This window comes from Oncorhynchus keta, chromosome 7 (genome assembly GCF_023373465.1).
Source record: "Oncorhynchus keta strain PuntledgeMale-10-30-2019 chromosome 7, Oket_V2, whole genome shotgun sequence".
In the NCBI taxonomy this organism is placed as follows: Eukaryota; Metazoa; Chordata; class Actinopteri; order Salmoniformes; family Salmonidae; genus Oncorhynchus; species Oncorhynchus keta.
In genome coordinates, this window is record NC_068427.1 from 39,767,126 (window position 1) to 39,781,064 (window position 13,939).

At 43.7% G+C, this 13,939-nt stretch overlaps 1 protein-coding gene across 1 annotated transcript in view; it reads right to left on the minus strand.

The window, feature by feature from the left end:
- Positions 1 to 1,038, minus strand: part of LOC118386429 (potassium voltage-gated channel subfamily H member 8-like) — a 249,493-nt gene extending 248,455 nt beyond the window's left edge. Inside the window, exon 1 of the mRNA XM_052522876.1 lies at positions 536 to 1,038. Coding sequence (XP_052378836.1) covers positions 536 to 611 — 76 coding nt within the window. The 5' untranslated portion in view covers positions 612 to 1,038. The remainder of the gene's footprint in view (positions 1 to 535) is intronic.
- Positions 1,039 to 13,939: the final 12,901 nt, after the last annotated feature.

Sequence of the window (13,939 nt, forward strand, 5' to 3'; positions counted from 1 at the left end):
ATGCGGGACGTGTTGTCTAAAGCAGTCATATCCCGATGTAGCAAGAACTGCATTTTGCTGTGTTATCATGCACCCCATAGGCTACAATAGTAGCCAGAGAGAGCGTTATAATAAGATGTGTTTATTATAGGCTACATAGACCCCGCAAGCGTGCGGAGCTCAGTTGTGCGCCTGACAGAAACCACTGAAAAAAGAAAGCACACAAACTATATGCCAACTTTTTGCTGAAACGAATTTAAAACATCAGCTATCGATTATAATACCGGGGTAAAGGCAATGCTTTAACGCACAAATTGGATGAATAGGCCTATACAGTCAATACATTGAAGTCAAAGTAGAATGGAAAATTCCGTATCCTGCGTGGAAACACACCAATCAAATGTATTTAATTTGAGCAATCCATTCAGTGTGGAGACATGTGCTTTGTCCCTAACATTCTACTGTGTAGGCGATAGAGCAAACCCTGAGAGTTAAAAACAGTAGAGGCTTTTAGGCGAACAATACCCGCTTTATGACCTGGAGGTTGGTTACTTACGGGTGCCATCGAAGCGGGTGGCGATGGTGTCCAGGAAGGTGTTCTGCGGAGCCAGCAGACCTCGCATCACCGGCATCCTGGTACGGGTCGACTGGGTCCTCCTGCCTCGGCGCCCCGGGGCAGTGGATTCCTGTTCAGACCCAAACCCGGGCAAGAACCTTGACGTTCCGGGCGCGCATCCTAGCCCCTGGAGGAGCGCGCCGATCCGAGATGTGCGTGGCTCCACTTTGAGACCGGGGTTGTGACCATATCCTTCAAAAGAAAACGCGCATACCCAGTCTTGGAGAACCCAAACCTGGCACCAGCCTTTAGCTATAGACTACCAGCTATAAATAGCTTAGATAATGTTTTTCTTTGTCTAGAAGAACCAACGCAGAGTAAGGACAGCGCAAGTTTCGGTACTGATGCTGTGAACTGAACTCTGGAGGCAAGCTCCTCCTCGGGGTAAGCAATACTGCGCGCGCTCTCCTCCCCCTAGCAGTTGCTTTGTTTCTCCTGGTTACTACTGCGAGCAGATGTCATGTCACGTGATATATTTGGGGGACTATAGTTTCAGAGACCAATGCTCCTGGGTACATTGAAGGCTTGGCAGGGGTGATGATCCCTTGTGTTGCCAACAGACTTTACTTTGGGGATAGGATGGGGGTTTGACAATAGTTGCTAGGCTACAATATCCTTTTTTTCAACAAAATAAAGGAGATCCACTGTTGATAACATCATGAAATATGGTATATTTCAAACTCCTCCAAAATACGAAAATGTATGTCCAGGAAAAAAATCAACATTTTTTTTTTTTTTTATCAAGTCAGCCTGAAAACTCAATATTGGCGCGGATAAGCATAACAGTCCCAAAATGTGGGTTTCTCTCCCGTGCACAGCTGTTGGAGTTGCTATGGTGACAGCTGCTGTGCTTCAAGGGAGCCAGTCAGCGATTCAGAAATCAAATTTGACCAGTCACCCACCATACAATAACACATCAACAATAGGCCTATAAAACGTGTTCACCGAGAAACGAAAACCCAATTATGTTTTCTCTGGGGAGAACTAAACTGTGACAATATATGTTGCAGAGTGTAAAGCTTTTGACGTGTTCCGCGTTTCCTGGTCGTGTTTTGAGAATGTTGTGGCGCCTCCTCGGCTCTCTAACCGGTAGTGAATGGGCTACATTCAGAACTGCGTAAAGGGCATGCAGTGTAGAAGGTTCATCATCAATGAATAAGAACACAGTTTGTTCAGTCCAACACACTTCCCTTGAGAAGTTATTCGATTTGTGTTATGTTCTAGTATTGCGCCATTAGCCTTAGTAGCCTATAGAGCATGGGGTCGCAACCTTTTCTAGCTTGAGAGCTACTTAAAAAAAATGAAACATATTGTTTCGCAACTTTTAAAATAGGCACATTATTCTCTACCCTGCCAATCCTCCCCAGGTCCTTGATGTACAATGGATGTTTATTATTCTCTACCCTGCCAATCCTCCCCAGGTCCTTGGTGTACAATGGATGTTAATTATTCTCTACCCTGCCAATCCTCGCCAGGTCCTTGGTGTACAATGGATGTTTATTATTCTCTACCCTGCCAATCCTCCCCAGGTCCTTGGTGTACAATGGATGTTAATTATTCTCTACCCTGCCAATCCTCGCCAGGTCCTTGGTGTACAAGAGATGTGTCAATATAGGCCCATAGGTTAAATAATGGTTAATAAACAGTAGTCCTATTTGGCATGACAAGCGCCATGTTTTCTCTAACATTTTCCTGTTTGCAAATATATACTCTACTGTCAAAAGTTTTAGAACACCTATTCATTCAAGGGTTTTTCTTAATTTTTACTATTTTCTACATTGTAGAATAATAGTGAAGAAATCAAAACTATGAAATAAAATATGGAATCATGAAGTAACCAAAAAAGTGTTAAACAAATCAAAATATATTTTATATTTGAGATTCTTCAAATAGCCACCCTTTGCCTTGATGACAGCTTCACAAACTCTTGGCATTCTCTCAACAAGCATCATGAGGTAGTCACCTGGAATGCATTGCAATTAACAGGTGTGGATTGTTAAAAGTTCATTTGTGGAACTTCTTTCCTTCTTAATGCGTTTGAACCAGTCAGTTGTGTTGTGACAAGGTAGGGGGTATACAGAAGATAGAGCTATTTAGTAAAATACCAAGTCCATATTATGGAAAGAACAGCCCAAATAAGCGAAGAGAAACGACAGTCCATCACTGGCCTTTTATTGCCCCCAGCACAAGGTGCACCTGTGTAATGATCATGCTGTTTAATCAGCTTATTGATATGCCACAACTGCCAGGTGGATGGATTATCTTGGTAATGGAGAAATGCTCACCAACAGGGATATAAACAATTGTGTGCACAACATTTGAGAGAATTAAAGCTTTTAGTGCATATGAAACATTTATGGAATCTTTTATTTCAGCTCATGAAACATGGGACCTACACTTTACATGTTGCGTTTATATATTCAGTATTCCGTCAGGTAAGCCTACTTTGCAGTTAACATTTAATTCAGAAGGTTATTGGGGAAAGTCTTTCCATCTACCCACAAGATCATTATCATTAGCATCACTAACTGGCTACATGGAGTGATAAACAAACACATGCACCATACAGACAACAGACCAGAGGCAATATTGGTTGAAATTAATTGGCAGATATTGTGTTAGGCTATGTCTGACTTTTTAAGCAAATAGTGGCTAACCAGGGATGGATAATGTCAATGTGGCTTTGATTGAATAGCAGCCAGGAGATGTACATTTATGATAGTTTTCAATGGAACGGTTCTCCAGAGAGACCGCCTTTCTGCTAGTAGCCTAAAGTTTGATAAGTGAAATCCTGCCATCTTCTGGGCCAAGTTGTTCTTATTTTCTTATGGCCTGAGTACCATCCTAAAATGATTCATTATTATTTTTGTGCACTACCTTGGCATATTGAGTTATTTTGAGTTACTTATCCAATTGATTATTGGGTCAACAACCTTGACAATGAGCCCCCTCTATATTTTGAACAAAAATATAAGGCTAGTGTCACGCCTTGGTCTTAGTATTTTGTGTTTTCTTTAATTATTTGTTCAGGCCAGGGTGTGACATGGGTTTATTGTGTTGTCCTATTGGGGTTTTTGTAGGCATTGGGATTGTGGTTGATTAGGGGTGTGTCTAGCATAGGCTTGGCTGCCTGAGGCGGTTCTCAATCAGAGTCAGGTGATTCTCGTTGTCTCTGATTGGGAACCATATTTAGGTAGCCTGGGTTTCACTGTGTATTTTGTGGGTGATTGTTCCTGTCTCTGTGTTAGTTATTCACCAGACAGGCTGTATAGGTTTTCACGGTCCGTTTGTTGTTTTGTATATTTATAAGTTATTTAATGTATCGCTATTCTACATTAAAGAACATGAGTAACCAACACGCTGCATTTTGGTCCGACTCTCCTTCAACAGACGAACGCCGTTACAGCTAGCCTACCCTATTATAATTATTTTGGGGGGGATTCTATAGGCCTATGGGCAAGCTCCTCCTCCTCGGAGGCCTTTATTTATTTTGTTTGCTTTTGTCAATCAGCTCATTGCGCTCATTGCTTTGTTTTTCAGGTGCGTGCGTGTGTTTGGTGTTCTCCGTGTCCACAAGAAGGAGACCTTTTGTTTTCTCTCCTGGATCAGCTGAAGGTCGCCAATATCACTAGACAACTAGCCTACAGCTCGACACCAATGCACATCCGTTCCAGCCTATAGTTGACTCTTTCGGTGAGAAGCATTCAATATATCTACATTATTTGCATTTGTGTCCATGAAAACTGTAAACGCGGTTTACCCATCTTTTTCAGAAATAAGTGATTTGTTTGTCCATCAGATGGCATCACGACTGGTTGTGTTCATGCCACATTAAATGGTCATTCATTTTTACCGCTAAATTACGTATTTATTGGTAGGGTAATAATTTGTTTTACAAATTCATATTTTGCAACATTGTTACTAGGGTCTGAGTGGCAAACAACAAGGTTTGTACAAACCTGTGCTGTTGCAAACTAGATGCTACCTAGAAGCTAAAGGGAAACAATGTGTTTATAATAAAAGCTCTTACATAAAAAGGAGGAGGCATTTGGGTCAATTAAAAATGTAACTGCTATTCCGATTCAAAATACAACTACCATTCCAGCATGACACAAGAGGATGGTGGTTGACCAACTTGCAAGTAATTTAGCCTACCAGTAAGCACGCTATTATTCAATATATTAAAACCTCTTGAAACTAGGGGGCAGTATTTTCATTTTTGGAAAAATAACGCTCCCAAAGTAAACGGGATATTTTGTCAGGACAAGATGCTAGAATATGCATATAATTGACAGCTTAAGATAGAAAACACTCTAAAGTTTCCAAAACTGTAAAAATATTGTCTGTGAGTATAACAGAACTGATATTGCAGGCGAAAGCCTGAGAAAAATCCAATCAGGAAGGGACTCTTATTTAGAAAGCTCTGCGTCCCTATTGAGAAGTTAATGAGATATCAACCAGATTCCTTTTTTCTATGGCTTCCCTAATGTGTCTAGTGTCACACTACATAGTTTCAGGCTTTTATTTTGAAAAATTAGCCTGAACGTCAACATTGCGTCAGTGGTCAGCTGGAGTCTCTCAGAGTGTTTTGTGTATAAGGGACAAATGCGGCCATTGTTTCTCTCTTTCCTACTAAGAAGCCACCTGTCCCGGTTGATATATTATCGAATAGATATTTGAAAAACACCTTGAGGATTGATTATAAACAACGTTTGCCATGTTTCTGTCGATTTTATGGAACTAATTTGGAATATTTTTTGGCTTTGTCATGATCGCAATTTCCGGTCAAATTCTGAGCCAAACGTGAAGAACTAACGGAGTTATTTCGGCTACAAAAATAATATTTTTGGAAAAGGAACATTTGCTATCTAACTAGGAGTCTTGTGAGTGAAAACATCAGAAGCTCATCAAAGGTAAACAATTTAATTTAATTGCTTTTCTGATTTTTGTGACCAGGTTGCGTGCTTCTAGCTAGGCATAATGCTAAGTTAGGCTATCGATAAACTTACACAAATGCTTGTCTTGCTTTGGCTGTAAAGCATATTTTCAAAATCTGAGATGACAGGGTGATTAACAAAAGTCTAAGCTGTGTTTCAATATATTTCACTTGTGATTTCATGAATATGAATATTTTCTAGTAATATTTATGTCCGTTGCGTTATGCTAATTAGTGTCAGTTGATGACAACGCTCCCGGATCTGGGTTGGGTAGTTACAAGAGTTAAGGCAAGTGTGTTATGTGTTAATAACATTTAGACTACGTTACCCAGCAGGCTATGCGGATGGTTAAAGAACGCCTTGCATGGCTAAACACAGAGTTTTCTAGCTAAAGTATATGTTCAGTAGTTAAACCTGTCATATGTCATCATATAAGGAACAAACATAACATGGTGTCAGATTGGTCGTCGCTATGACGAGACAGAGATAAGAATGGAGTAACTCTGCAAATTTCCTCAACGAAAATGGAACATTCTACCACAAGTCAAGTGACGTGAGGAGTCGAAGATGCTAGCTTGCAAGAGCGAGGACAACGAGCCGCAGCAGCGAGAGTGACAGCAGCGAGAGCGAGGCTGCATTGGAATCTGTTGACGAGCAAGTTGATGAGCAACATACTGAAGTAAGAAAAATTGACACTGTTCCTGTTCTCCGTCATGGATAGGCTTAGTCCTCCTACTCAGTTAACAGGCAATTTAGCTGACAATTGGAAACATTTAAAGAAGAGATTCAATATCTACCTAGCAGCCAGTGGTGCAGGGGGAGATGATGACAAATTGAAAGCTTCAATTTCTCTGCATGTTATTGGAGAGGATGCATTGGACATTTACAATAGCTTTCAGCAAGACGAGGCAAACTTGACATTGACTGTGCTAATGGCTAAATTTGAGGAGTACTTTGTACCAAGCCAGAACGTCACGTTTGAGAGATACAAGTTTGTCTCTCATGATCAGAAACAGGGAGTTAGTTTTAACCAGTATTTGGCTGAGCTGAACACACTGGACAAAACGTGTGAATTTGAAAAGCTGAAAGACTCACTAGTGAAAGACAGGATAGTCTGTGGCATACTTGATAATGGACTCAAGGAGCGATTGCTGCGTGAGCAAGATTTTAACTTTGGATAAAGCAGTGAATATGTGTCGAGCAGCTGAAACCAGCAGAGCACAAGCTAAAGAGCTGTGCAGGGATGAGACATCAGTGCAATAACAAGAGAGGATCAACACACACAACGCCTTACAAAACAAAAACAAGCAAAAGAGAGAAATCAAAACACTACATGTGGAAAATGTGGATTTATCCACAAGCCAAAACAAATGCCCTGCATATGGCAAATCATGTAACAATGGTGGGAAAAATAATAATTACTCAAAATGCTGCAAAGCTGAGGCTACAAAGAAAAAGCTTCACACGATCGAGGAGATGGAAGAATTCTTTGTTGATTCTGTGGAAATATGCAATGCAGTAAATGCTGAATGGATTGTGCCATTGACTGTGAATGAAACTATAATACCATTCAAGCTTGTTACTGGAGCACAGGTAAACCTGTTGTCGCTGGATGACTACAAAACACTGAAGGTGAAGAGCAAAATACACCCGGTGAAAATGAAGGTTACTGGTTATACTGGGGAGAACGTACCAGTCAAAGGTAGCTGCATAGTAACTTTACAGCACAAAGGAAAACAGTTCAGAGCACAGCTGCTGATTGTGGAAAAGAATGTACATCCTATTCTGCAAGCACACCTGAGGGCAAGCACACCTGAGGGCAGGTACAGATTTCTTTGTCTACCATAAGGGATTCTCTCAGTGCCAGAGGTCTACCACAAGACAATCTACATGATCTTCGAGCACATTCCAGGAGTGGAGACTATGATGGATGACATCATCATCTGGGGGTCCACAAAAGAAGAACCCGATGTGAGAGTGACAAGTGCTGGACCTGACACGGAAAGTCAACCTAAAACTAAACAAGGACAAATCCGAGTTTGGTGTGAAAACACTTACCTTCGTGGGAGATGTACTTTCTGAGGACGTAGTCAAACCAGACCCGAGGAAAACATCAGCCATTAACAACATGGAACGTCCGAAGAACAAGGACATTTACATTTTACATTACATTTAAGTCATTTAGCAGACGCTCTTATCCAGAGCGACTTACAAATTGGTGCATACACCTTATGACAACCAGTGGAACAGCCACTTGCATCTAAATCTTGTTGGGGGGAGAAGGGGGTGAGAAGGATTACTTACCCTTACTTACCCTATCCTAGGTATTCCTTGAAGAGGTGGGGTTTCAGGTGTCTCCGGAAGGTGGTGATTGACTCCGCTGTCCTGGCGTCGTGAGGGAGTTTGTTCCACCATTGGGGGCCAGAGCAGCGAACAGTTTTGACTGGGCTGAGCGGGAACTGTACTTCCTCAGTGGTAGGGAGGCGAGCAGGCCAGAGGTGGATGAACGCAGTGCCCTTGTTTGGGTGTAGGGCCTGATCAGAGCCTGGAGGTACTGAGGTGCCGTTCCCCTCACAGCTCCGTGGCGAGCACCATGGTCTTGTAGCGGATGCGAGCTTCAACTGGAAGCCAGTGGAGAGAGCGGAGGAGCGGGGTGACGTGAGAGAACTTGGGAAGGTTGAACACCAGACGGGCTGCGGCGTTCTGGATGAGTTGTAGGGGTTTAATGGCACAGGCAGGGAGCCCAGCCAACAGCGAGTTGCAGTAATCAAGACGGGAGATGACAAGTGCCTGGATTAGGACCTGCGCCGCTTCCTGTGTGAGGCAGGGTCGTACTCTGCGGATGTTGTAGAGCATGAACCTACAGGAACGGGACACCGCCTTGATGTTAGTTGAGAACGTCAGGGTGTTGTCCAGGATCACGCCAAGGTTCTTAGCGCTCTGGGAGGAGGACACAATGGAGTTGTCAACCGTGATGGCGAGATCATGGAACGGGCAGTCCTTCCCCGGGAGGAAGAGGAGCTCCGTCTTGCTGAGGTTCAGCTTGAGGTGGTGATCCGTCATCCACACTGATATGTCTGCCAGACATGCAGAGATGCGATTCGCCACCTGGTCATCAGAAGGGGGAAAGGAGAAGATTAATTGTGTGTCGTCTGCATAGCAATGATAGGAGAGACCATGTGAGGTTATGACAGAGCCAAGTGACTTGGTGTATAGCGAGAATAAGAGAGGGCCTAGAACAGAGCCCTGGGGACACCAGTGGTGAGAGCGCGTGGTGAGGAGACAGATTCTCGCCACGCCACCTGGTAGGAGCGGCCTGTCAGGTAGGACGCAATCCAAGCGTGGGCCGCGCCGGAGATGCCCAACTCGGAGAGGGTGGAGAGGAGGATCTGATGGTTCACAGTATCGAAGGCAGCCGATAGGTCTAGAAGGATGAGAGCAGAGGAGAGAGAGTTAGCTTTAGCAGTGCGGAGCGCCTCCGTGATACAGAGAAGAGCAGTCTCAGTTGAATGACTAGTCTTGAAACCTGACTGATTTGGATCAAGAAGGTCATTCTGAGAGAGATAGCGGTAGAGCTGGCCAAGGACGGCACGCTCAAGAGTTTTGGAGAGAAAAGAGAGAAGGGATACTGGTCTGTAGTTGTTGACATCGGAGGGATCGAGTGTAGGTTTTTTCAGAAGGGGTGCAACTCTCGCTCTCTTGAAGACGGGGAGGGACGTAGCCAGCGGTCAGGGATGAGTTGATGAGCGAGGTGAGGTAAGGGAGAAGGTCTCCGGAAATGGTCTGGAGAAGAGAGGAGGGGATAGGGTCAAGCGGGCAGGTTGTTGGGCGGCCGGCCGTCACAAGACGCGAGATTTCATCTGGAGAGAGAGGGAGAAAGAGGTCAGAGCATAGGGTAGGGCAGTGTGAGCAGAACCAGCGGTGTCGTTTGACTTAGCAACGAGGATCGGATGTCATCGACCTTCTTTTCAAAATGGTTGACGAAGTCATCTGCAGAGAGGGAGGAGGGAGGGGGGGAGGATTCAGGAGGGAGGAGAAGGTGGCAAAGAGCTTCCTAGGGTTAGAGGCAGATGCTTGGAATTTAGAATGGTAGAAAGTGGCTTTAGCAGCAGAGACAGAGGAGGAAAATGTAGAGAGGGAGGGAGTGAAAGGATGCCAGGTCCGCAGGGAGGCGAGTTTTCCTCCATTTCCGCTCGGCTGCCCGGAGCCCTGTTCTGTGAGCTCGCAATGAGTCGTCGAGCCACGGAGCGGGAGGGGAGGACCGAGCCGGCCTGGAGGATAGGGGACATAGGGAGTCAAAGGATGCAGTAAGGGAGGAGAGGAGGGTTGAGGAGGCAGAATCAGGAGATAGGTTGGAGAAAGTTTGAGCAGAGGGAAGAGAAGATAGGATGGAAGAGGAGAGAGTAGCGGGGGAGAGAGAGCGAAGGTTGGGACGGCGCGATACCATCCGAGTAGGGGCAGTGTGGGAAGTGTTGGATGAGAGCGAGAGGGAAAAGGATACAAGGTAGTGGTCGGAGACTTGGAGGGGAGTTGCAATGAGGTTAGTGGAAGAACAGCATCTAGTAAAGATGAGGTCAAGCGTATTGCCTGCCTTGTGAGTAGGGGGAGGGTGAGAGGGTGAGGTCAAAGAGGAGAGGAGTGGAAAGAAGGAGGCAGAGAGGAATGAGTCAAAGGTAGACGTGGGGAGGTTAAAGGACGATGTGAGACGCTTCATGGGCATGATCACCTACCTTGCAAAGTTCATACCTCAACTGTCAGTACAGTCTGCTCCACTCAGATGTCTTCTGGAACAGAAAAATGAATGGGAATGGTCCCATGAACAGGAAAACTGCTTCAAAAACCTAAAGAAGAAAATCACAGAAGAGTCAGTGCTCACGTTCTATGATCCACAGAAAAGCACAAGGATTTCTGCAGACGCGTCAGTTTGGCCTGGTAGCAGTTCTTCTGCAACAGCATGACGACACATGGCAACCCGTCGCTTATGCGTCCAGAGCCTTGACAGGCACAGAGACAAGTTATGCACAAATAAAGAACTACTGGCGAGCACATACGCTTGCGAAAGGTTTCACCAATACATCTACGGACGAGACTTCGAAGTAGAAACCGACCACAAACCATTGGTGTCAATCATGTCTAAGCCACTGAATGATTGTCCAATGAGAATCCAGAGAATGTTGATCAGACTGCAAAAGTATGATGTGAAGATGATCTATACCCCGGGAAAGTTCATGTTCACCGCCGACACTCTTTCTCAAGCAGTCGACAAGAAGGAGAGCTTCGACACACAGAAAAACACAGATTCAGACCTACGTCGACATGATCGTAGCATCACTTCCTGTGTCTTCTGAGAGTGGAGCAGATCAAAAGAGAGACTGCAGTTGACCAAACAATGACAGAGTTGAAAGAAACAACACTGATAGGATGGCCCGCACAGATAAACAACTGTCCAAGGAGAATACAGGATTACTGGATGTGCAGAGCAGAGCTCACCATTGTGGTTGACACAGTGTTCAAAGGCAACAAGATTGTCATTCCCATGACTCTACGCAAAGAAATGCTACATAAAATGCACAAGGGCCACTTGGGTGAGGAAAAATGCAAACGACGAGCACGAGAAGTAATGTACTGGCTAAGAATGAACCAGGAAATCAGCCAGACCACTGCTCCATGTGAACTGTGTTTGACCTACAGGCCAAAGCAGCAAGCAGAGCCGCTAATGCCTCATCCAGTACCCAACAGACCCTACTACAAAGTTGGAGTTGACCTTTTTGACTGCAATGGCAAAAGTCACATTGTTACTGACTACTTCTCAAACTACCCTGAAGTAGCAACACTGCCGACTACCTCCAGCAAAGCTGTAGTCACCTTCCTGAAATCAGTCTTTGCAAGACATGGGGTTGCGTCTGAACTGTACTCGGACAATGGCCCGCAGTTCTCAAGTTCAATTCCAATCGATCACTGACGACTGGGGATTCCGACACAACATCTCCAGCCCCAACTACCCAAGGTCCAATGGCTTAGCAGAGAGTTCAGTCAAAATTGTCAAAGGTCTGATGAAAAAGGCACATGATGGAAAGGAGGATTTCCTAAAAAATCTGATCTACTGCAGCGCACCGCGGCAGAACAGACTTTCACCTGCACAAATGTTGATGGGACGTCACATCAGAACCAACCTACCCATCCATGAGGACTTGCTAACACCCAGAGGTGTTAGCAAGTCCACCAAAAATAGCAACACGAGAAAAGTACAAGACACTTACCTGAACTGAAACCTGGAGATCATGTACGACTCCGAGACATCACTACAGGAACCTGGATGCAGCAAGGGTGTGTGCAGAGAGATCCGCGATCCTATGAGATCCAAACGGAGCGCGGATCACAACTGAGTGGATCTAAGGCTTCAGCCATTCACTCAAGGGACTGAGGATCATCAGGAGGATACTGCGTCAAAGGCCTTTAGAAATGGACAATTCAGTCAGAACACCCTGACTGACAGTGAACGCTGTCCAACTGTTTCAGGAAGCACTTCAGCAGAACGACCAAAAGGTCTGTCTGAGCCCCTGAAAGGCTTATTGAGAATTGCTAAATATATACAGTGGGGAGAACAAGTATTTGATACACTGCCGATTTTGCAGGTTTTCCTACTAACAAAGCATGTAGAGGTCTGTAATTTTTTATCATCTCCAGACCTGAACCCAATAGAAAATCTTTGGAGGGAGCTGAAAGTCCGTATTGCCCAGCGACAGCCCCGAAACCTGAAGGATCTGGAAAAGGTCTGTATGGGGAAGTGGGCCAAATTCCCTGCTGCAGTGTGTGCAAACCTGGTCAAGAACTACAGGAAACTTATGATCTCTGTAATTGCTAACAAAGGTCTCTGTACCAAATATTAAGTTCTGCTTTTCTGATGTATCAAATACTTATTTCATGCAATAAAATGCAAATTAATTACTTAAAAATCATACAATGTGATTTTCTGAATTTTTGTTTTAGATTCCGTCTCTCACAGTTGCATGACAGACCTCTAGATGCTTTGTAAGTAGGAAAACCTGCAAAATCGGCAGTGTATCAAATATATATAAATACAAAAAGGGGCACCTGGACCGAATGTTTTGTTAATGTGAAAAGAAATAGAGCCACAATAGAGTATTGTTGGACAGACTATATTTAGTTGAATGTTTTTATTATTTTTAAGGAAAAACATTTGGGGAAAGAAATGTGTTATTGAAAATTGCATGTTTTGCAGGTTGAGTAAACAAATGTGATGTGACGTGTAATAACATAGAAAAGTAGTTTTCTTTTAAAGGAAAGAAGATGTTGTGTTAATAAGATTTAGACTACGTTACCCAGCAGGCTATGCGGGCTATGCGAATGGTTAAAGAACGCTTTGCATGGCTAAACATGGAATTTTCTAGCTGAAGTATATGTTCATTAAAAGTAGTTAAACCTACGCCCGGTTTGTCATTATATAAGGAACAAACATAACAGCAAGCAAAGTTGATTAATCAATTAAAATATGTGACGTCAAAGTTATATGGTTAGATAAAGTTGAAACGTTATTAGAATTTGAGCAGGTTTGTAAGATAGCTAGCAGAAAAAGGCTACTTTAATTCGCCACTTTACAAGCTTGCCAGCGAACTCCTTCAAACAGTATTTCATTATTTGCCAGCCAGTCTGATATGGGCAATTAGTTTATTTCATTATCTGCAGGGCCCTTCAACAATGTTGAAGATGGCTTATTGTAGAGAAATTAACATTTACTTCTCCGGCAATAGATTTGGTGGACATTTCTGCAGTCAGCATGCCAATTGCACGCTCCCTCAACTTGAGACATCTGGCATTGTGTTGTGTGACACATGCACATTTTAGTGGCCTTTTATTGTCCCCAGCACAAGGTGCACTTGTGTAATGATCATGCTGTTTAATCAGCTTTTGATATGCCACACCTGGCAGTTGGACGGACTATCTTAGCAAAGGCGAATTGCTCACGAATAGGGATGTAAACAAATTTGTGCACAACATTTTAGATAAGCTTATGGAACATTTCTGGGATCTTTTATTTCAGCTCATGAAACATGGGACCAACACTATATGTTGCGTTTATATTTTGGTTATATATATATGTGTGTTTGTGCGTACAAAACATAAAGGACACCTGCTCTTTCCATGACAGACTGACCAGGTGAAAGCTATGATCCCTTATTTGACTGTCAAGACTGCAAATAAGACTCACATCAAAAATAAGTTACAAAGACAAATAGAAAGAAATGTGTATATTTGGGACTCGAGCATGATACATTACCCAACACTGTCAACCAAGAGTCAGGACTAAACCAATTCACCTTGGTGGTGTGCAGACTGGTTTTATATTATTCTTTACAATTTTGCACAAACCAGGAAAAAAATGCAA